The sequence below is a fragment of the Suricata suricatta genome, chromosome 2, assembly GCF_006229205.1.
Source record: "Suricata suricatta isolate VVHF042 chromosome 2, meerkat_22Aug2017_6uvM2_HiC, whole genome shotgun sequence".
In the NCBI taxonomy this organism is placed as follows: Eukaryota; Metazoa; Chordata; class Mammalia; order Carnivora; family Herpestidae; genus Suricata; species Suricata suricatta.
Genome location: NC_043701.1, coordinates 12431785 through 12455977, shown reverse-complemented (window position 1 = coordinate 12455977; position 24193 = coordinate 12431785). Strand labels below are relative to the sequence as shown.

Here is a 24193-nt window from a genome sequence, read left to right as displayed (position 1 = left end):
CATCATGCACACTTTGGCTTGTTTCTTCGTGTAGCCCTAAGAAGGAAAACAGACAGACAAACACAGAGGGAAGAGAAGCACACAAACACACAGATAAATCAAACAAACAAACACATTAAAAGGTGGAAAGAAAAGAAAGAAAATGGAGAGGAAAGAGACGAAAAGAAGAGAAGAAAAAAATAAAAAAAATAAAGGGGGTCAGAGACAACAAAGGACAGTGGACAGTCTAAAAGTGTATAACCAGTTGAGGGGAGAGGTAAGGATGAGATACAGGAGAATATAACTGGATTGCAAGAAGGTAAAAAAAAGGGAGAAAGGAGAAAGGAAAATAAGGAGTAAAATTGTTTTAAAATTTAAGTAAACAAAAGGTAATAATAATAAAAAATAAATACAAAAAAAAGAAGAAAAAAATTATTTAAAAAAAGCAGCAGCTCCCCCTCGTGGACAGGTGTGGTTTGGTGTGGTAGGTCTCGGAGGCTGCTCTCAGAGGCTCCGCCTTGGTGTCTGCAGAGAGTAGAATGGCGGCAGGCCAAGCTCCGCTCGAACTACACACTATAGGCCACTCTAATGAGTCCGATCTCCTGTGCCGCGGTTGAGCTGAGTTGTATTTTCCAGGCCCGCCTCGGTTCAAAGTTCCAGTTCATACACTTTTATGCTACCACAGATGAGATGTATTTGCCTTGGTGGCTGGCTTCTTAGGGGGAGGAATCAGTTTGTCTTGGCTCAGGCTGGGATTTCGGCTGCCCCTGCCTGAGGCGAGGTGTACAGCCTGAGGCGAGATGCGCAGCAGGAGGTGAAGTGCGCACCATCACAGACACAACTGCGGATTCCCAACCCCCAGCTGTGATTGATCGCGTTGGGGGAGGAATGCGTTTCTCTTGGCTTTGCGCAACTGTTGCCTGAGGCAGGGGCGCTGCCGGAAATGAGCTGGAAGCTCCTGTAGCCTGAGCGCGTGCCCAGGTCTCCACAGCCGCCAACTCCCGGCTGGGATCGCATAAGTGTGGGGGCTATTTTTTCCCTGTTGGCACCTGGGATTCAGGATTCGCACGGCCAATGCTGGGGGCAAGATGCGCCGTGGAAATGAGGTGCGTGTTCCCACTCCCAAAACCGAGGTCGAATGAGTGCCCCTGGCGCCACCGCTGCGGCTGACTCCCTGCCGAGATGGCGTGGGGCTGGAAGTTGTTCTTTCCCTTGCACCACCTGGGTGGGTTTGGGATTTGGGCTACCCAGCAGTTATATATGGAGTGAGTTTCTCTCTCCAAGCATGGTTAAGTATTCTTTACCTCTTCCCCAGAGACAGTACTATGAGCGTGTTCCGTTTCTCTGTCTTTTCCCTTTGTCTCTCGGGCTCCTCGCACTTGCCCCGTGTTGGGCTGGGACTCCCACCTCCCCTGCCCATCTCGGGCTGGCCCATTTTCCAATCTCCCCAGTTTGCACTCACTCACTCAGGTATCTTTGAGGTTCTCTTCTTTCTGGAGTCTGTATTTTCTCCTTCTGCTCTTGCAGATGAGTAATGTCCTTCTCAGTTCGATAGATGGGGCGGAGGAAGTTTACAGAGCTCCCTTCCTCTCCGCCATCTTGGCTCCTCTGTGCATTCCTTAAGAGATGGATATTAACCTATGTGTGCCTCAGCATCTAGGATGAATATTTGGATGAATGATGGAGGGATAGTTAAAGTATACACTGAGAAGGACCAGGTCTTCTAGAGTCCTTTTTGTTTGACTAAGCTTAAGCATATAGCCTTTAAAATGTTAGCAGTAGAAGTAGAGTTGATATTTTTCATAGTTGGTCATCAGAATTGCCTAGGGAAAGGCAGTGGAGCTTAACAAAAGTACAGGCTCCTGTGTTGATTCCCTGAATTGGAATATCTAGAGGAAGACCTGGAATCTTTATTTTTCATAATAGGACCAGTTACAATGCATTTAGTTTGCACTGAACCACATAACCTCTAATTCCCTTTTGACAATAACATCCTTTGGTTCAAGTATTAACCAGCTGATATGGAACTTTTTTTTTTTTTTTACTAAACTCATTCTGTTTTCCCTTTTTGTCATCCTCATTCAGGGTCTGCTGAGCCAGTCGGTGATCTCTTCAGCAGAGAAGTTCCCCTCCCGAGGCTCTAAGTATTTGAGGCTCACACCTGTTCCCCTTGTGGATGGGATGACCTCATCAGCCCTGGTCAATATTAACCCCTTTACTCCAGAGTCCTATAGGAAACAATTCCTTCAATCCAATGCCAAGAGGAAAACCCGAGGAGATCTGTAAGTGTACTGTTGCCTCCGACTTTGGAGAACTGATCTTACTATGGTCAAGTAGAAGGGAGAGTGTGAAAGTAAGATTAGGAACGAGAACTCTATTTGAATGCAGTTGATAACATGTTCACACATCCCCTCCTTCCCAAATGTTAATGTTGGTTTGTGACCTGCTTTTGCCACAGACGTTTTAGCATATCCCCATTCTGAAGTGTAGGGAAGACTAAGCAATAGACTGCTGACTTCTATTAGCAAATTGAATAAGCTATGGAATTGCATTCAGGTGGTCACTTCTGGTTAGTAGTAAGCTAACCCTGGGGAAGGTGTAGCTCACCCTTTAAGGAGAATACCACTGCTTCAAGTCTAGCTTGTGTGACTCAGATATGAGTCTTCTCTGCAGGTGATGACACATTGGTTAATGAGAAAAAGATAGTGTCACTTCTGGAGGTGCCAAGAATGGAAAGCCCAACCACATGCTCCACAGGGCCACTGAGTGCTAGAAATTGTCCAATAAGGATTGTGTGGATTGCTCAGGGACATTTCTTTACCATGTCTCTTCAATGGTGCTTTTTTACAGAATGGAAGTGCCTCTAAAATGGGCCAGTCATTGTGTTCATATGTATTCATCTAAATAAATGCACAGCTAATCATGTGAAGTATGCAGAGCATTCAATATTAGGTTGAGTTGTTTCTTTTGGAATCAGCAACTCTATTAACCAGTTTTGTGGCCAGAATAGGTTTTCTCTATACTATCTCCTGGATCTTAAGTAAATAGGACTTTAGCACAAGTACCAGGTCTACTTTTATTACCCAGAACTGGATTTAGCTCTTGAGGATTCTTTGCAAACCATCAGAACTAATGGATTCATCTCTCACTGCAGCTAGCCATCAGAACAAATGGATTCACCTCTCACTGTGGCAGTCAGAAAAGACCATTAATTTGAATTTCCTGCAATGAAAGTGGGGATACTCGAGTAACAGCTCTTAGTGCTTCTGCAAGAGTACTTTTCTCCCTTCCTAATAGTGGTGTTATTATTTTATGAAGTATTAGAATGCAATATTAAGCTTAAGTCACAAAGGTCCAGCATCAGTTTCTTTCCATGAGTGTCCTGTCATCCCCCTTTTGCCATTTCTACCCTGTACTTCTGCAGAAGAAAAGTCTAGAGCTGGCTGATGTAGAAACTGAAATCTTGCTTAGAGATCCCAAATCCTCAAACCAAAGAGAAGGTCTGTCAGAGACTTCAGCTTCCTGTAAAGTCACTGACAGTCCCTTAGCCAGCCTGAGAGCTTATTCTGCTACACTGATTGTCTGCCTGAGAACCTCGTGCAAAGCCGGGTTCTGGTGAGCTGGGTGTTGGGGGGAAGCGAGGCAGGGAAGTGTGCGCAGTTCCCCGTGTTCTGTGCGCTCTCAGCTCCACTGCTCAGTGCTGCTCTGTTTTCCTAGAACTCCACTCCTGCCCTCAGCAGATTCCTGCTCATTCTTGGAAACTTCGTTTAGAAACTCATTCTCTTTTGGGAAAGGCTTTTACTCTTGAAATCATAATTTGGGTGCTGCCTCTAATATCCCTTAATGTCTTGTTCTTATTCTTTCCTAGTGTCTTACAGTGAAATTTTCCATTTATCCCTGTCCCCAAATATAAACTGAAGGGGAGAAGGAATGGTCTTATGCACTCTTACAGCCCCAGAACCTAGTACAGTATCAAGCTCTATACTGCTAACCCTACACTGATACCACTTCTTTTTGTTGTTCTTTTAAGTGAGGAAGCTGGTCCAGGGGAAGGCGATGTAGACCCAGGGCTGCCTGCCAAGGTGAGCACAGTCCTCTGTTCCCGCTGTCATGACTTGGTCACTTTGTCCTATCGCGCCTCTCTCTCTCTCTCTCTCTCTCTCTCTCTCTCTCTCTCTCTCTCTCTCCCCCTACCCCCAACTTTGTAGATTTACAAATGTGTCTTGCAACTGAATTTATCTGCACGCTCATCAGGGTCTGTATTCTTTGCTAGTTATTACTTTATCAGACAGTGTCTGACCTGCATATTGCTGAATCATTACCTTGGAGTGTTTTAAATTAATGGCCACTGCTTCTATCTTTGATTTTGGGGGAAAATTCTATATTTGTGGGGTTAGAGAACTGAAGGGAAAATTCAAGATATTTAAGGCCCCCAAATGGAAAAACAGGACAGAGAAAAATGGCATAAAGTTGGAAGTTTAAATGTAAAATTTTAGCTCTTAAAAGTGTCCGTATGCATTGATTTTTTAAAGTGTTCACAATCTTTGTAGCACCCCTCATTTGATAACCTAGCCTCAGAAATTAATACTATAAATATTATCACCAGAGATATGTACTGCAGCCTTAACTGTAATAGCAAAAAAATCCACAAAAAACCCAAAAACCCTACTAAATGTCCAATAATTAAAAAATGGCCAAGTAAATTACAATCCACAGTGGAATTTTAAATTGCCATTATGATGTTTATAATATGACAGCATGCCTATGTTCAGTATTCAGCATATAAAAGCGGGAGGGCTTGAGGTTTGGGGCTGATGTGGATGGTAAGCTGGCTTATTTTGGTCTCTGAGATGAGGCTGGGAAGGTGTAGTGGGCGAGCAATTGGTAGAAGGCTTTTAGGCCTCTGACCAGAAGTTTGGCTTCCTTGTGGGAGATAATTAGGTGTGTCTGATTCTACGGTATCATTTTGCAAAAATGATTACTATTTTTTTATTAAAAAATTTGTTACTATTCGAAGCAATGGAGAGAGGGCTGTGGGAAACTCCAGGCATGGAAAAAACAGAACTTGAGATTGGCCAAGGGCAATGAAAATTCTAGATCTTGCTAACGAACACTGACTGATTGGTATCAGATGTTGAAATGAAGAGGTAGAAAGAGTCAAGATGGCTTAAACTCAAAGCTAGATGAAAAGATTCTTGCTAATGGGGACATTGAGAAATGATGACTTCGTGGAAATCAGTTTGGATTGAGAGTCATATAAATTTGTGGAGATTTCTGTCATCTTAGCTACCCTTTACTGAGAATTTACAGTGTGTTTGTCCTTGAATGAAGTTACGCACATGTGCACACACGCACGTTTTCTCGTGTGATACTTAAAAGAACCCAGAGGAGTAATTGCTATCATGCTCCCTTTACATTAGATGAGAAACCGAATAAAGGAGTTCAGTGATGTGTCTAGGGTTATTTACTAGCTGGGCAATGGGTGACATTGCTAGTTAGCCAACAAGCTGAGGTCACAGCGATACTTGAGCTATACCTAGGCTGGTAAGCTGAGATAATCAATTTGATAATTTTGTTCTCCAGACTAAGATTTTTGAGGAGGCGAATTGAACACAAATAAGCTTATTTAACTTGAAATGAAAACATTAGCATCCAGAGTGTGAGACAAATAGACAGGAGTCAGAGGGTGGTGTCCTTCCCCCCCGCCCCCACTTAAAATGTTCTACCCACATCCCAGCCATTCTTTCAGCTGAGGACAATAGCTCTTGCTATGAGCAGGCATGTCACCTCTAAAAACATATTCAGAAGAGGAATATCCCAGACAAAAGAAATTACATAGAAAAAGGCTTAACCTATTAAAAAATGCCAGTATATCACTCAGGTGGAATTTAAGATTCAAAACAGATGAACATAAGGGAAGGTAAGCAAAAGTAATATAAAAACAGGGAGGGAGACAAAACATAAGAGACTCAAATACAGAGAGCAAACAGGGTTGTAGAGGGATTGTGGGTGGGGGGATGGGCTAAATGGGCAAGGGGCATTACAGAGGACCCTTGATGGCGGCACCTCGGTGGCTCAAGTCAGTTAAGCATCCAACTTCAGCTCAGGTCATGATCTTGCAGTTTGTGAGTTCAAGCCCTGTGTTGGGCTCTGTGCTGACAGCTCAGAGCCTGGAGTCTGCTTCAGATTCTGTGTCTCTCCCCTCTCTGCTCTGTCTCTCGATAATAAATAAATGTTATAAAATTTTTTTAAATGAAAAGAAGACACCTGAGGGGATGAGCACCGGGTGTTATATATAGGGGATGAATCGCTGGGATGTACTCCTGAAGTCATTATCGTACTATATGTTAACTAACTTTGATGTAAATTCTGTGTTTCCTTCTCTTTCAGCCCCTCCCACTCTTGAGCTCTGTCTCTCTCTGTCTCAAAAGTAAATAAATGTTATAAAAAAATAGTGACACAGACTCCAATAGATTTGCTTTGAAAGTCTTTCTGAAAACTTAGAGAAATTTAGGAATATACCTTAAATTTATTGCTCATAATATGTTAAAAAGAATTATTTTAATTTTTAATAAAATATTTCAGAGATGTGTTCTACGAGAAACTAACATGGCTTCCCGCTATGAAAAAGAATTTTTGGAGGTAGAAAAAATTGGAGTTGGTGAATTTGGTACAGTACACAAGTGTATTAAGAGGCTGGATGGATGTGTTTATGCAATAAAACGTTCCATGAAACCTTTTGCAGGATCATCAAGTGAGTAAGTACCTTTGAAATGTACTGGAAGTACAAACTTGGATTTGGAAAGTTGTTTCTTGGTAAAACATTTCATTTTGTTTTTGTTTGTGTGTTTGTTTATAGACAGAGGCAGCATGAGTAGGGGAAGGGAAGAGAGAGGCTAGACAGAGAATCCTAAACAGGCTCCAGGTTGCCAGCACAGAGCCCCAGGAGATCACGACCTGAGTTGAAACCAAGAATCGGACACTTAACTGACTGAGCCATCTAGGCACCCCAGAACATTTTAAATAATGGCACTGACATTGAAAACATACCCGTTGCTACCCCTCCATTGAATATGGTCTCACATTTATAGCTTTTCTGAATTTTCCAAGTCTGAGATAAGTTATTTCCTAAAACATACCATGATCATTTGGGAACAATCATGTTGTGTTTCTTCATTGTTCTTGAGGCTTTTACCACTGGTCTTCCTGCTTTTGCTTTAATGAATACGTTTTATGGAATGATTCTCTTCCTTTTTCATTCATTAGAAATATTGCCAATTAGGAAGTTAATGTTAACTCACCAGTTATCTCCACTTTGTATTAATAATGAATTCATTACTGAATTCATAATGACTATTGAAATCAATGTTTTGAAGACCACAAGTGAGGAGAAATGAAGAAAAAATTTGTTCTCAGAACTAATTGTTCAATAGTTCCTCTTTTAAAAGGGAAACACTTATTTTCAGATTCAGCCAATGGTTTTTGTGAACTGTGAGGATGTAATGCTCAATTTGCTAAATGTGAAATTAGGGACCTTCGAATTCTTCATTTTTATACTGAAATTCATTAAGTACTACATTCTACTTTTTTGTGTTGGATTTCCTATTCCATAATGAATATGAATGACAGTCCCTAGACTGTAGTCCCTGTGACTGTGTCATACTGGTTGAGCATAATATTGACTCCAGTGACTGCCTGGTCTTCACAGAGGAGATAGAGGACTCATCACAGTATCCTCCAAGTCTATGGTGGCTCTCTTGTTAAGCCCATCAACATACTTTTTAAATTGTGATACAGTGAAATTAAGACTTGAAAAATGTCTACCATTAATAAAGTAACAAACTAAAACTCCTCTTTATGTATGGCATGTTCAATGAAAAAAAAAAACATGGATTTTGGTACCAGGATGACCAAGTTTTGGGTCTTAGGTCTACTATCACCATCTTGACTTTGGGCCAGTCACTGAGCTTTCTAAAGCCTTAATCTTTCCCATTATATCTTACTGAGTAGTTATGAAAATTAAATGAAGTAAAATAGTAAGCAAGTAGTGAGCACTCAATAAAGTTCTGCCACTGTTAATAATGCCTCATATCACAGAGCGATTAGGTGGCTCAGTCAGTTAAACATCCGACTTCAGCTCAGATCGTGATCTTCACACTTTGTGGGTTCAAGCCCCCTGTTGAGCTCTGTGCTCACAGTGCAGAGCCTGGAAGAAGCCTGCTTTGGATTCTGTGTCTCCCTCTCTCTCTGCCCCTCCCCTGCTTCCTCTGTCTCTCTGTCTGTCTGTCTCCCTCTCTTAAAAATAAACATTGAAAATGATAATGCCTCATACCTTGTCTCTAAAAAATTTGCATATTGATTCATTTTTTTCTTGATGCTTTTCTGTCTGTTAGGAGTTTGGCTTTGCGTGAAGTTTATGCTCATGCAGTACTTGGGCATCACCCCCATGTGGTACGTTACTACTCTGCATGGGCAGAAGATGACCACATGATCATTCAGAATGAATACTGCGACGGTAAGTATGTGGACTAATAGCAGTGGAGAGGGAGAACTTTTAGGTCCTCAGGAAAAAAAACCTTTGTTTCCCCTTGTAGTTTACGCCTTACAGTCCTACCTAAAGGGTCTGTACTACGGTTTTGCTTGGAAGCAGAGAGCTGGAGACATGGAGTTGCATTGAAAAGGAATTTCAGGTTTATGCTATTCCACATTTTTTTCAGAACTGATGTGTGGCTGATACATAGAAGCTACTAATCCCCTCATACTTTGCTCAATACTGAGAAAACTTCTAGTCTGGTGGTTTGAATGGTAAAGCACCCCCCGCTTTACCATTGGTAGTCTTTACCATTTTTGGGGAATGGTGGTAAATGTATACAGTCGACTTTTGATCAATGTTCAAATGGATTCCTGAATTGGGGGATTATAACCTTTTGAGGTTTTGTGTTCTCACCAGAGTTAGGGCATGGGGTGAGTGCTGGGAATGAAATGCAGTGACTTCAGATTATTCTAGCAGTTTTTTCAGGGCCGTACATATACAAATAACTGGCCAAACTTTTTTCCTGGGCTCCCTAAATCGCAAAATGTAGTCATTTGGTCGAACACATTTTTAATTTATGATTAAGGGGGTGACACAGCAGTATTGTTACATATTATTCTCAGAAATATTTTTCATCAAAATGTTCAGTGGTAAAACAGGAAAATGGTCCTAAATTAAATAGAAGCTTGCTGTCCTTTTACGAGTGGTGATCTTTATTCTGGCCATGGTGATACTGGATAATGGCACCCCTCCCAAACCGACCCCCATAACATGTGCATCCATGCTGAAGTTTCTCTAACAGCACAGTCTTTGAGTAATTTTAGTAGCCACCAGATAGCCCTGAGTGTGTAAGCACAGCCTGACTTCTGAGGACAGTGACAACGCGTTATCATTCTATCTACAAGTAGGTTAAGTAAACAGTGTTATGAAACAGTAGAAACACAGAAAATGAATCACATATGATGCAAAATAATGCTTTGGCATTTCCCTTATTGTTTCCTTAGAATCTGATTTCCTTGTAGTGTTAACTATGAACTTTTTTTTCTCTCCCTCTAATAAGCTCACCTAAATCCTTCTTCCTAATAGGCTCTTTAGGATAAAAAATGGACCCTTTCCTTGTGATTGAGAAGTTGAAACTTTTCCTAACCTTCTTTTCCTAATTCCTCCTTATAGTAACCTGACATTCCCTATTCTTCCCCTTCCCATCCCCCAAGATTGGTTTTATTTTCATGACTTTCAGCTACTAACAAAGATAATATCAAGTCATAAAAGTTAACCAAGAAAGTCAAACAAAACAAATTTAACCGGATTTAGGGCATTGTAAAGATTTCAAATGCTCAAAAAGAAAAAGATGGAGTGGTGGGTCCTGTTACAAGTCCATCTTCTTGTTCGTTGCAACATTTGAACACCTTCTTACAGGCATGTCATTCTATTAGGTTCTAGGGTGAGCTATACTATAAAGGGAGATAAGATATGTCCTTCCAGGAGCTTTGTTCCACTTGCTCAGTTACAGTGCATACACATGAGACAATTCGGTGCAAAACCAGATGGTGCAGCTATGGATAAAAAGCATTCAGAGAAGACTAATGTGAGCAAGAGGCAACACAGTGTGGTGGAATGGGCCTGGGCTTTAATGTCAGGCAGAAGTGGGGCTAAAACCCAGGCCTGCTGCACACCAGTTATGTGATCCCTGGGGAGTCAATCCTGCTGAGTAAAGAGATAGTAATACTTCCTATCTCTTAAGTAGATATTACTATTTCTCAAAATAGGAACAATCTATGTCAAATGCTCCCATGGTGTCAATACCTGATACAGAGTAAGAACTCAGTAACAGTTGTATTAGAGTAGCCCAAGAAAATCTCATAAAGGAGGTAAGACTTGAAAGATGCCTTGCAGAAGGATTACCAGAGTTTAAGGTAGAAGAGAGAAGACCCCTATTAGAGGAATAGCTAGCAGGCACAGAACATGGTGTTGGGAATGGGTCTGACCTAGCGGACGGTAAGGACTGAGATGACCCTGTAACAGGAAATAGGATCAGCAAAGTCAAGTGTGGGAGGTGTACAGAGGGTTTTTGGATGTTTCCAGGCAGTAGATTTTGAAAAAGATGTGATAGATTCGGAGGAATCATGGTCTGTTTGCCATGGTGGTCCACTAACTTCACTGCGTCCTTGCCAAGTAAAATGTGATTCTGATTTATCCAAATGTAATTCACATACATGGCTTTCACATGTGAAGTGACCACAGGAAATAAAGCATGGCCTTATACTCGTCTTGTTTGTAGTTATGGATAATCCATGTTCAGACTTTGCCCTGTGGCTCTAAATAAAGGAGAGTTAAGTCCAAAGTATTTATAAGGTAGGAGAGTAGCCAGTGCCTGATTCCTTATACTCCTTCCTCCCTCAGTCCTCTATCTCTCCCTCTTTCTCATCTCTTCCTCCTCATGCCTGCCCCCTTTTTCCCTGTACTCCCAGCCTGTCAAAGCAGTCGGGCTAGAACATGCAGAGTTATGGTTTGACTCAGATGATAAATTAGATGGCTTAGATAACTTACATTATAACTAGTAGAGACCAGCAGTTCACTGATTTCCCCTACTGTCCCTCCGGAGCTCTACACCAATCAAATGTTCCTTCCTCTGCCCTCACCCTTGCCAAGATCCTCTACACGTCACCTCTGGATCAGCCTCTGAAATCTGCAGGCTTTCCAGCAGTAGATCAATTGCACAACCACCGGGATTCCAAACAATTCAGGACTGAGCGATCAACGCTTTCCCTAGAGGCAGCATTTTCTCGTGACGCCTTCTGTCACTGAACTTTTACAGCGCATGCTCCCCTTGTTCTAGCGATGTGGCATCCAGAAGTCTGCACCATTGGTGCAACACCATGTATCGGTTACATTTTCCCACCAAACAAGGAATAACTTTACCAGCAGGAAAATATGCTTGTGTTGGAGAGAGCAACATAAAATCAAGATTCTGAGAATACAAATATAGGGATAGGATGTCCTATAGGTCTGCTGTTTACATTTTAGTGTTGGAAGCCGTTTGCTATTTGTTTTAGTGTCTGTCAGGCCTCATAAGCAGACAGAAAAAACCTAGATCTATTTTTCTTAAGTTTCCTTTTTCCTCTGCTAAGTGGGGAAAGTATATTTTATCTAAAGAAGAGAATTCGGCAACTCATCTCACAAAGATGGTTTGAGAAGAGCTGTCAGGAGCTGGTCGTTGCCTCTTAAGGGCACAATCCTGGCAGTTACAGCATCATCTCCAGGTGGCGTCTTGGGTTATGGAGTTCAGGCTCCAGGATCACTGAGATTAGGAGGGATGAAGTTTATAATACATTCAGTAATGCTCTGTCTATCCACACAGACTTCCTTTAATACTGTTTGGCCAAGAAGAGTTAATTATGTTCCTCAATAAGAGGGAGACCATGGGCTTTAGCTGTAGCAAAATAAAGATATTCTAACACTTTTGCGTAAATGTTTTTCAGTAACTTTTACTATTGTTAATTATTGCTTGGCTAACTTTAATATTACCTGCAGGGCTTCTAAGTAACTAAAAGTGCTGGTAGTACTGGTCTACTTACCCTTCCTAAATACCCATAGCCCTTCAAAAATCAGCAACATCTCTGCTCATAATCTAGAAGACCATATTAAAGGATTCCAAGTACCCCTAGGGTGCTTCTTTCTTTCCATGCCTTTTATGGGCCCGTTGTCTCTGTCTTTCCTTTCCCTCTGTTGCCAGGATAGACCTTCCGTTCAGAATATGCAGATTGCATGTGAGCCCTTGAGAAAATGAGGATGGATAAGATGGGGGTCTCAGATGAACACCCAATCTAGTAGGGAAATGAATTCCAGTGGACATGGGGGCCTTGGGTGCAGGCTTCCTACTCCTTGCCACACCTTGCAACTTCATCTGCAAACAGACTTGAGGTGACTTTGTTTTTAAGAAGCTTCATCATATTCTTCCTTTCTATCTACAGTCATCTATAGAACATAGAATCTCTTTTAAAGAAGATTCCTAGAAAAAAAAGGATGCACCCTTTACTCCAGCCCTCTTTGTGTTTATGAAAAGGGCTGAAATTCTTCTTCTGAGCTGAATTATTTTAACATGACAGATCAATCTTTAAACTGAATATTACATAGGATTCTATAAAATATGGATTTTCTAGGAAATACCACTAGCATCTTAGATGCTGCTGTTCTGACACATACGTGAGCACTAACTGCCAGCAAGACCCAGGACTCTCTAATTTGACTGAAGAGGCTGCCAATGAATGCAAATTAGTGAAATAAAGGGTTCAGAAGCATTCTGATACCTTAGGACAGGAGCAAACAAGATCAAGGGGTCACATGAGTCCAGGCCCTATTTTTTACTGATAACAATGATAAATCAAGAGTCTATAGTTGATGACAGAAAATTCTGTGGCTCAAATAGGATTTAGGTGTATATTGAAGTTAAACTTGGAGTCCTTTACATTAAAGTTACTAGTGGCCGATAATTACTAGCTGGACACTGAACTAAACATCAACACCAATAGTAGCTATTTGGCCTTCTGCTTAATAATCAGGTAGCACTTTTAGCATGTTAGTTGGGGCATACTCAAGGCAATGGAACCACATACTGGATACCTGGGGTATGTCATTTTGTTCTTTTTCTTTAAAAGTCCTGTAATTCTTTCCAGTATGTCTGTGGTATAGACAGACAGGGGCCTGATATTACTATGTTATTTAGACAATAATCTAGATTTCCTGAACTGAGCTTATTCAAGAGGAATTTATTGAATGTTTACCATGCTTCCATCTATTAAGATTCATACCTTTTCTCCATTCTGTGGGGGCTGCTCTCTGTTGTTCGTTCCCAGGTGGGAGTTTGCAGACTGCCGTATCTGAAAACATGAAGTGTGGCAATCATTTCCAAGAGCCAAAACTCAAGGACATCCTTCTTCAAATTTCCCTTGGATTGAAGTACATCCACAACTCTGGCATGGTGCACTTGGACATCAAACCTAGTCAGTATGGCTCCCCTCTGCTCCCGCCCCTTTGGCCAGATTTAGTTCTTTCCCCAGTGTGTGACAGTTGGTGCCTGGGTACCTACTAAGTGTTGAAGATGCTGTTTGCTGGCAAAATCACTTTCTTTCATGTGTTTCCCTGAAAATTTTAGTTAAACATCTTTATCCATTTCCCCCCTAGGGCCAGGGGACAGAGAGAGAGAAAAGACTCCTTCCCAGGTAGCAAAGCCGAAGTATTAAAACATTGGCTGCATCCTGAATGTGTTTACTACTGCTATATATATTCTTTCTAATTCAGCACCGACTAAAGTGAACAGAAATTAATGGTTTCGGCACTCAATAGTGTAAAACTCAGGGAAATGTTACCATTTGGGGGGGCTTCTTTCTTGCTTTGAGGCCACCAGTCTCTTCAGAGGATGGGGTGTGTCTGAGGTCAGCTTCACTTAAAATAGGTATTCTTAACTACTGAGCTGTTCAGAATTCCATGGAAGATAAGAAACCTTTGTAGTCTTGTTACACATACTCAGAAGAGGAGGAAAGGAGGGTGGCCAGAATGTCAAATACAGAAAAGACTCTTTGGGGGTAATAAAGCTTAGGAGTCATTTCTTACATCAATTCTGTATTCATTTAGGCAACATCTTCATTTGTCATAAGACGCAAAGTAATTCTCCTGTAGCCCCAGAAGAGATTGAAAATGAAGCTGATTGGTTTCTCTCTGCCAATGTGATGTATAAAATTGGTGAGTCTGCCTTAAACCCTGACCTGTGCATTATCGTCCTATAAAATTTATACTGATGACTCCCATTTATTCCAGGTTTAAAGACATGCTTTTAAAAGGCTTTCTTTCTTTCTTTCTTTCTTTTTCTTAGGTGACTTAGGTCATGTGACATCAATAAGCAAACCGAAAGTAGAGGAGGGAGATAGTCGCTTCCTGGCTAATGAGATTTTACAAGAGGTAAAGATCAGGGAAGCAGGGTGTTTTATAATTCATTGAATCCTTTGACCCTCAAATGAAGGTTCGCAGAGCAAGAAATGAAACGTGTATATTTATAATTAAAATTTACATGATCTCTTTTCCTATTCAGAATTGAGAGTAAGGATAAGAGAGATTTTTCAAAAAAAAAAAAAAGCATGAGCAAAACTGGTTCAATCATGGATTAATCACTATTTTTGCTGTTCTTTATAAAGGTCCTTTACTGTTTCTAGGCTTTCTTAGAATTCCTAAATTAATGAACTCCCTAGTAGAAAGGAAGCCTTTATTGGTTCAACCTACCTTTATCAGGCTATCATCCTTTTGACAGTACCACCAGCTCTGGCGAAATGACCTTTGGTTATTGTCTACCTCCTAGGATGTCTGCAGAGGCAGGGCAAGGAAGGATTTACCTCCTTCCAGGATGATCTTATCTGTGACCAGCTCAGCTCTGCTTGGAGCCTCTTTGAGCCTGACAGAACAAAATGGCACTAAGATAAACTCTCCAGGGCACAGCAGTGTGAATCGGGTGGATTTGCACCATATCCTCTGTCTTCTCTAGAAATAAACCACTAGCCACAGCAGACGTGACCTTGACCATTGTGTCTGGTTAAGCTCCTATCCACTCAGTGAATCTCTCTTAACAGTTATCTTAAGTCTAGACTCAATTCACTTAGCAAACTAACTGGCTTTCCTGTCTTCTGTTTTGAAGGATTATCAGCATCTTCCCAAAGCAGACATATTTGCCTTGGGATTAACCATTGCAGTCGCTGCAGGAGCAGAGTCATTACCCACCAATGGTGCCAAGTGGCATCATATCCGTGAGGGCAAACTTCCGGTCATTCCTCAGGAGCTCTCAGAAGAATTTTGCCGTCTACTCAAGGTGGTATCTCTTATGAGATGAAGAGGAGATAGAAATGTCTATTTTTTAAAAATGTAATGGCAAGGAGGTGGGGAAAGGGGAAAGGAGATGCTGGTAGTGCCATTGGTGGAGGAAAAAAGGAAGCATGATCCCGAAGCCCAGAAAAGACCTAGGATAGATTGAAAGCTTCTCCAGGAAACTTAGAGGATATCATAAGGCCTTTTATATTCTAGTTTAATATCCTGTTACATTTTTTTTCTGCCCTTCCCAACAACCCTGATAAGGTAGGCAATTCAGGAAACCAACGCTCAGAGCAGTTCCTGGACTTGTATTCTTACCTTTGATAATGGATTAACTCTAAAATCAAACCTCATCTTTTTGCTCTTATTTTAGAGTTTTAACTATTGTCATTGGTAGTGGTGATACTATGAAAAAAATTTGAATTTTGAGTATATAGAAGAAGACATAAGCTACTTTATTGATGAATAATGGGCATCACCACCAATCATATGCACTATTGGAAAAAGGCATAGTGTCAGTTCAGGAATTTATCTGTTACTTGAACTCAGTGGTATCTGAGAAGTTGTGGGGACAAGGAAAGGAAGCTCTTATGTTGAAACAGAGGTACAAAAAATACACTGTTGAGAAACTTAGAATTATACTAGGAAAACAAAATGTATACTTAAAATTTACTTCATGGCTTAAAGAACAGGATTGGTTAGAATTCCTAAAACAGCTTTAGAGACCTCTACTCTCGGGGATTAAATTTGAGTTTCATAGTTTGCCTGAAAACTTGAAATTTAGTTATAAAGTGTCCTTCCTTGCTCACAGTGGACTTTAGTGCATTGCCTAATCATCTATTTTCATGTGTAAACTGCTCTTAGATTTAGTTGATACATACTGAATACTTCTGTGCTGGCTCAGTGTGCTAATAATACATGTATGTTAATTCATGTAATTCTCACAATACTGCAGTAGGTGAATATTGTTCTTCCAAATATCAAAAAATGGAAAAGGAGCTTCTGCAAAGTTAAGTCATCTGCTCAAGGCTACTTAGTAAATGGAGGAGCTGGCTCTGAACATTGGTCCGCAAATGGAAGGTTCAATGTTTTCTCCTTTATACAACATTGCTAACTGCTGTAAATAATTAGCTATTTTCTACTGTATTTAAGCCATGTTAGGTTACAGACACCCTTTACCTGAAGATGAATGCTGTGGGAATACTGTCATGGTGGGGTAGCCTTAGTTTTAAGTGAAAAGGAGTATGTTGTTGTAGAAAGCAAACTGAACTAGGAGTTGGGTGATCTGGATTTTAGTCTTGATCCTGTCAATAACTCGAACAAGCCACTTATTATCTCAGGATCTCAGTGTCTTCCATTTAAAATTAAGGCATTAGACTAGTTAAGCACCCAACCAGCTCTAAGATAGGATACTTAAAGGCAAGTCAAAGGTGTGGATGACTGATGCCAGAGTCTAGGGAAGATGCTCCCATCCTTGGTGGATTAAGTTTTCACTTCTTTCTTCCCCCACAAAGTTAAAAGCAGAGTTTCACAAAGCTCCCCAGCAGAGGCTGGGGTGGAGCTGGCTTGGGTGGGGAGATTCTCCAGGCAGTGAAGCTTCTATTTCCTTCCGTTTGGTCCAATGTCAACAGAACATGATCCACCGTGACCCAAGGGAGAGACCTTCTGCAGCAGCTCTGGCCAGAAGTCGAGTTCTCCGGCCCTCCCTTAGGAAAGCAGAAGAACTCCAGCATCAGCTTAACCTGGAAAAGTTCAAGACAGCCGCACTGGAAAGGTAGAGGTTATTTTGAGTAAGCTCTAGGCCCAATGTGGGGCTTGAACTCACAACCCTGAGATCAAGATTTGCACAGGCACCCCTGGAAACATAGATTTTGGATGCTTGAGTTTAGGAAGACTCTATTTATGTACTATTTACAGTGATACGACTGGTCTGGTGTGTCTTCTCTGTGGACTCAAGTGGAACCCAACATTAGAATATAAAGGCTCCTCTTCACAAAGATATTAGCAGCATGAAGCCCTTTGTAGCATGGGGCTGGGAGACTCTGTGATTAGACTCCTCGAGAGAGAAAATTCTCATTAATGCAAAGGAAGCAAAGTGAGGAATATGAGGAAATACAACCAGCAAAGAACCCTTAGTGGGATTCTGTGTGACAACAGGGTTCAACTAACTGGTGAATGATCATCCAGTGAAAGATACCTATAGTTAAAGTTGGAAGAGAGCCATGTAAGAAATCCATTACATTTCAAAAGCAGGTAGGCATGCTGTCTTGGTACGTGTTTAGAAGAAGAGGTATTTTTCCAATCCAAATAAAGCAGTCTGATCACGTGTTCATGTAAGCTTGTATTCACACATGCATTCATTAGTAAATCTATTCTTTCATTAAACAAATGGGAATTAATTAATTAGACAGGATAGGGTTGGTATAAAGGTCAGGGACTGCTGTTTGAACAGAGTTCTGAAGGCATTTTTAAGTGGATTATTACATACACTATGCACTGCTGGAAATATAAAAAATGAAAAACGGTCCTTGTTTAAAATAAACTTAGAAGTCCAACTTCTTTTGGATATACAATCCATCTTGAAATGATTAGACTAAAAAGTCCCCCAAATGATTTTTCTGGCAATGAGTTGTGGAGACACCAAGCCTTTAGTCAGGGACTCTTCCCAGGGATTCTTTCTAATCAGCAACTTGACATTATCTTGCTCTAGTTTTGGATCCTATTTTCCCATCTAATAAACAAAATAAAAATACTTATATTCCTATAATATACATACATATACATACACACATATATGTTTGTATTATGTATGTAAGTGTAGTGTGCACATTCTGTGAAACCAACTGAGGAGGCACAGGTGACTGTCATTAGACATCACGGTAATGGGGACCTACCACAGAGATGAGTCAGATACCTTCTTAAAGTTGTCTAGACCCAGGATTGGCCAACTTTTCTGGAAAGAGCTAGAGAGTAAATATTATATGCTTTGTGGGCCATATTATCTTTGTTGCAGTGACTCAGCTCTGTTGTAGTCATGTGAAAGCAGCCATAGACAATATGTAAACAAATGGGCATGGCTGAGTTCTAACAAACAGGTGTGGGCCAGCTTTGACCCATGGGTTGTGCTTTGTACACCCCTGCAGCTTTCATATATTGTTGAATTTCATATATGGTGTTTCCTTATTTAACATTTATTTTTTATGTTTTATTTTTTTTCCTTAAAAAAACTGTTTCAATTCCAGTTAGTTAACCTATAGTGTTATATAATAGTTTCAGGTGTACAATGTAAGTAATTTAATACTTCCATACATCACCCTGTGCTCATTCAGACAAGCACACTACTTAACCTCCATCATCTATTTAACCCATTCCCCTACCACCTGATAACTATCAGTTCCCTATATTTAAGAGTCTGTTCCTTGGTTTGTCTCTCTCTCTCTCTCTCTCTCTCTCTCTCTCTCTTTTATTTTTTCCCTTTGCTTCTTTGTTGTGTTTCTTAAATTCCATGAGTGAAATCATATGGTGTTTGTCTCTTTATGACTGACTAATTTTGCTTAGCATTATACCATCGAGCTCCATCCATATCATTGCAAATGGTAAGATTTCATTCTTTTTTATGACTGAGAAATATTCCAGTATATATAACACATCTCCTTTATTCATTCATCTATTGATGGATACTTGGGCTGCTTCCATAATTTGGTTATTGTATATAGTGCTGCTATAAACATAGAGGCCAAGTACCCCTTTGAATTAGTGTTCTTGTATTCTTTGGGTAAATACCTAGTAATGCAATTGCTGACTCATAGGGCACTTCTATTTTTAACTTTTTAAGAAACCTCCATACTGTGTTCCAGAGTGGCTGCACCAGTTTGCATTCCCACCAACAGTTCAAGAAAGTCCCTTCTTCTCCACATCCTCGCCAACATTTGTGTTTCATGTGTTTTTGATTTTAGTTATTCTGGAGGTGTAAGGGGAGGTCTCATTGTAGGTTTGATTTGCATTTCCCTGATGATGAGCATGTTTTCATGAGTCAGCCATTTGGATGTCTTCTTTGGAGAAATGTCTGTTCACATCTTCTGCCCATTTTTAATGGGATTATTTGTTTTTTTTGGGTGCTGATTCCTAATCTTTATATATTTTGGAAATATATAAATCCTTTATCAGATATGTAATTTGCAAATATCTTTTCCCGTCAGTAAGTTGTCTTTCAGTTTTGTAGATTTTTCCCTTCACTGTGCAGATGCTTTTTATTTTGATGAAGTCCTATAGTTTATCTTTGCTTTTGTTTCCTTTGCCCCTGGAGACCTATATGGTAAGAAGTCGCTATGGCCGATGTCAAAGAAGTTACTGCTTGTGTTCTCTTCTAGGATTGTTATGATTTTAGGTCTCACATTTAGGTCTTTAATCTGTTTTGAATTTGTTTTTGTGTATGGTGTAAGAAAGTGGTCCAGTTTCATTCTTTTGCATGTTCTGTTCAGTTTTCCCAAATACCATTTGTTGAAGATACTTTTTCCCATTGGATATTCTCTCCTACTTTGTTGAAGATTAATTGACTATATAATTGTGGGTTTATTTCTGGATTTTCTATTCTATTCCATTGACCTGCATGCCTATTTTTATGCTGGTACCATACTGTTTTAATTGTTATAGCTTTGTAATATAACTTGAAATTTGGAATTGTGATACTTCCAGCTTTGCTTTTCTTTTTCAAGGTTGCTTTCGCTATTTGGGGTCTTCTGTGGTTCCATACAAATCTTAGGATTCTCTGTTCTAGTTCTGTGAAAGATAAAACAATGTGAAAAATGTGAAAAATGTGAAGTATTTAACAATATTTGTTCTTCCAATCCATGAGCTTGGAATGTGTTTCCATTCCTTTATGTTGTCTTCCATTTTGTTCATCAGTGTTTTATAGTTTTCAGAGTAAAGATCTTTCACCTCTTTGGTTAGGTTTATTCCTAGGTATCTTATGGTTTTGATGCAATTGTAAATGGGATCAATTTTTTAATTTCTCTTTTTTGCTTCTTCATTGTTGGTGTATAGAAATGTGACAAATTTCTGCATATTGATTTTGTATCGTGTGACTTTACTGACTTCGTTTATCAGTTCTCACAGGTTTTTTTTTTTTGTTTGTTTGTTTTTGTTTTTTGTTTGTTTTGGTGGAGTCCTTCAGGTTTTCTATATAGAGTATCATGTCAAATGCAAATAGGAAAGTTTTACTTCTTCTTTATGGTTTGGATTCCTTTTATCTCTTTTTGTTGTCTGATTGCTGTGGCTAGGGCTTCCTGTACTATATTAAATAAAAATGGCGAGAGTGGACCTCTTTGTTTTGTTCCTGATCTTAGGGGGAAAGCTCTCAGTTTTTCCCCCATTAAGAATGATGTTAGCTGTGGTTTTTCACTGATGGCCTATATTATGTTGAGATATGTTTCTTCTAAACTTATTTTATTGAGGATTTTTTATCATGAATGGATGTTGTACTTTGTCAAGTGCTTTTTCTGCATTTACTGGAAGGACACTTATCCTTTCTCTTACTGATATGATATGCCTCACTGATTGATTTGCAAATACTGAACCACCCTTACAACCCAGGAATAAATATCACTTGATTGTGGTGAATGATTTTTTAAATGTATTGTTGAATTTGTTTTGCTAATATTTTACTATGAATGTTTGCATCTATGTTAGAGATACTGGCTTGTAGTCCTTTTTTAGTGTTGTCTTTATCTGGTTTTTATTTTAAAAAATTTTAACTATCATTTATACCCCAATCAGTAGGATGTAAGAAACCTAATGTGGGGTGCCTGGGTGGCTCAGTCGGTTGAGCGCCGACTCACTCAGCTCAGGTCACCAACTTGCAGTTTGTGAGTTTAAGCCCTGCACCAGGCTCTGTGTTGACAGCTCGGACCCTGGGGCCTGCCTTGGATTCTGTGTCTCCCTCTCTTTCTGTTTCTTCCCCACTCATGCTCTCTCGCTTGCTCTCTCTCTCTCTCAAAAATAAATAAACATTAAAAAAAGATTAAAAAAAAAAGAAACCTAATTTGCCATGTGTTGTAGCACGTGTGTGCAGGCTATTTTTAAAGATAATCGCAGGAGCTAAGTTTCTATTCCGTGCATAGTTCAGGCTTGTTTCTATAAATACTGAAATAAGAAAGAAAAATCTACATGTTGGTTTTGATCATAAATATCCTCTTTAATTTAGGATCAAGTAATATAGGTTTTTTTTCCCTTTTAATTGCCAGGGAACTGAGAGAAGCTCAGCAGGCCTGTTCCCCCCAAGAAGAGTCCGCTAGCCCTGGGGGCTCTGGGGCTCCCACAGGATCAAGAAGTACCAAACGCCTGGTGGGAGGAAAAAGTGCAAAGTCTTCCAGCTTCACCCATGGGAAATCTTCCCCATGAGAATTCACTTCACACCAGCCCTCCTTCTGCCTTATAGTTTCCAGAAATAGATAATGACTGTGTCAATCTTCTTCTTATAAATGGGAAGACTAACCAACTTGAATGCCCAAAGGTTTCAAAAGCCACTCATGATTTAGCATTCACTGCCAAGATCCTAAAGCTAGTAAGCCTTAGATTAGCGATGGTCCCGGGTACAACGATGGGCAGCCATTTCTCTTCTCTGTTGTATTCCCAAGCCCCCCTCTCTCCACGGTTTGTTCACCTCTCAGGCTCGTTGATGTCTAATGGGAAAGCACGTGTCTCCGAAGTAAAGAAGAGAGAAAAAGGCCGTTGGCACAGCCTGTGGACAAGGCTGTGGTAGCTGACTGCCTCCCAAGGGACAGGGATGCTCCCTGCACACAGAAAGGAGTATAATTTTGTTTTGAGCTGAGGTAACAGCTTATAAGAAAATGTGCATGTTCTTCAACAATGCTTCTCAGGGTAAATTATGGCATTCTTAAAAGAATTCTCAGCCACGTTGAGCAAGTGATTTTCCTGCTCTGTTCTTGAAGGAAGACCGTCACTTTCTCTGGTATTAGACTTATTAAGTAAATGACTTCACCATTCTGTGAGGAAGGTAGAAATAAGACTAGAGAACTTGTAATTTCTGAACTGGCTATTAACTTACGGTACAAAATGCTGGGTAAAGGGTTCAAGGAAAATTTAGTGTGGGTCTCCTTCAAGCTGTTTGCCCTGACCTTCTTGTCACTGTTATGACTGGCTTTGATTTTTCTGGGGGTCACCAATTTCTCCTTGGTTTTTTAATCACACTTTGGCTTTTTTTCCTATGATTTTATCATATTTTAATCCACATTCTTTTCTCTGTATATATTTTTAAAGGAATGGAACACTTGTAAATAAAGGTTTTTATCTTGTCCAAAGCTAAATATGGGTGAAACACTCTTCTTTGTGACATATAATTAACAAAGAGCGAAACATTTCTGTTGGAAATCATTCATGGGTGGACAGGTGAGAGAATCGGTAGGTTGGTAGTAACAGGTCCTGGCTGCAAGGCCCAGCTTTGTGGCCCCAAAGCTAACAGTGGTCAGGCTCTGAGATATAAAATAATGTTGCTCATAAAGCATTGATAGCTTCCAGTGTGTCACATTAATGAAGGCAGCCTGTTAATGGTCTGTAGGCTTTTTTCTTTTTTGCTGCCTTATATCCTTCTTTACTTTCCATTTTAAAAAGCAAATTAAAAAGTTTTAAAAAATTGAATAAACCATCATAGAAATTTGTTCTATTTTGGAGTAGCAATTATTTCCATGCAGTCAAGGGGGGTAAAGTATTCTGTATTGCTCACTGCCGTTTAAAAAAATCTCGTCTTTATTCAAGGTTTTAAAATGGAGTTCATATTTCTTTTGCTTCTCCGACCCCGGCCATATCTCTTGCAGTATATTGCGAGGTCAAGTACAATTTGATTTATTGTGAATATTGTACAATATTATGAAGCATATGCAATGCATAGACCAGACTTCTTCTCAGGCATTGGTAACTAGTACTGTCAAGGTCTACAACCCCTTCTCTACCCTGTTCCTCAGAGCCCATGTTAGCACCTGACTGGCCTAATGACAGACTACTGCTTCCTCTTCCTCTCTCTCTGCGGGTGAGGGGGGGGTAAGGGGGGCGGTTTCCACAGGAGCACAAAGCTACTAAATCAGCAGGTAGCTGCACAGACACTGCTGAGTGGGAGTGGGACTGGGGCTTCACTGGGATGGCGATTTAATCCCTTCCGGTTCAGTTGGAGGTTAAAGTTTACCCCTTGTCTCAGCAAGAAGGTGCATCCTCAGCCTTGAAGTTCTGTTTCTGCGCAGAGATCACAAGATAACCCGGGAACGAATTATCTATCAAATATTAACATCGTTGCACCACCTATATTAAACAAGTTAAATATTTAGGCTACAAATATGCTGCTTTACTCTAGATAATATCGTCCACACTGCCAACAGATAATCTTGGGACTTATGGCTAAAGGAATACTATTGTACTTCGCTAAGCTCTAACATATGTATCAGTTTATAGAAGCAGTTTATCTAAAGCTCTACAAAGATGAACATTGGAAGATAAAGGTCAGCATTTCAGCCTGAATGGTGAAGTTTTGTTTTTTTTATCTCCATATGAACCATAATTTCAATCCTGAATTACATAAAAATTGTCAGGTTGATTTTTAAAAGTATTTTAACAACAAAACATAGCCATAACAACTAATAACAGAAGTGTTGCTAAAATTGCTTTTGAGCCACTTTAAAATAGATGCTAGTAATCCGTTTAGATAGAAAGCGCTGTAATTTTCCAACCATTATGTGAGGCTAGAGAAAAACTGATTTAGAAGCAAAGTGAAAACCTGATTAAAATTTCCCAAAAATGTTTTTCTACAGCAACAGTATT

At 40.1% G+C, this 24193-nt stretch overlaps 1 protein-coding gene across 1 annotated transcript in view; it reads left to right on the top strand.

Annotated features, from left to right (window-relative positions):
- The window catches only part of WEE2 (WEE1 homolog 2), a 30848-nt gene extending 9069 nt beyond the window's left edge, over positions 1–21779 (top strand). The window contains exons 2-11 of the mRNA XM_029922483.1: positions 2065–2261; positions 4010–4061; positions 6565–6737; positions 8373–8494; positions 13369–13515; positions 14147–14254; positions 14385–14470; positions 15198–15368; positions 16999–17141; positions 21610–21779. Of these exons, the coding sequence (XP_029778343.1) occupies positions 2065–2261; positions 4010–4061; positions 6565–6737; positions 8373–8494; positions 13369–13515; positions 14147–14254; positions 14385–14470; positions 15198–15368; positions 16999–17141; positions 21610–21766 (1356 nt within the window). The 3' untranslated portion in view covers positions 21767–21779. The remainder of the gene's footprint in view (positions 1–2064; positions 2262–4009; positions 4062–6564; positions 6738–8372; positions 8495–13368; positions 13516–14146; positions 14255–14384; positions 14471–15197; positions 15369–16998; positions 17142–21609) is intronic.
- Positions 21780–24193: the final 2414 nt, after the last annotated feature.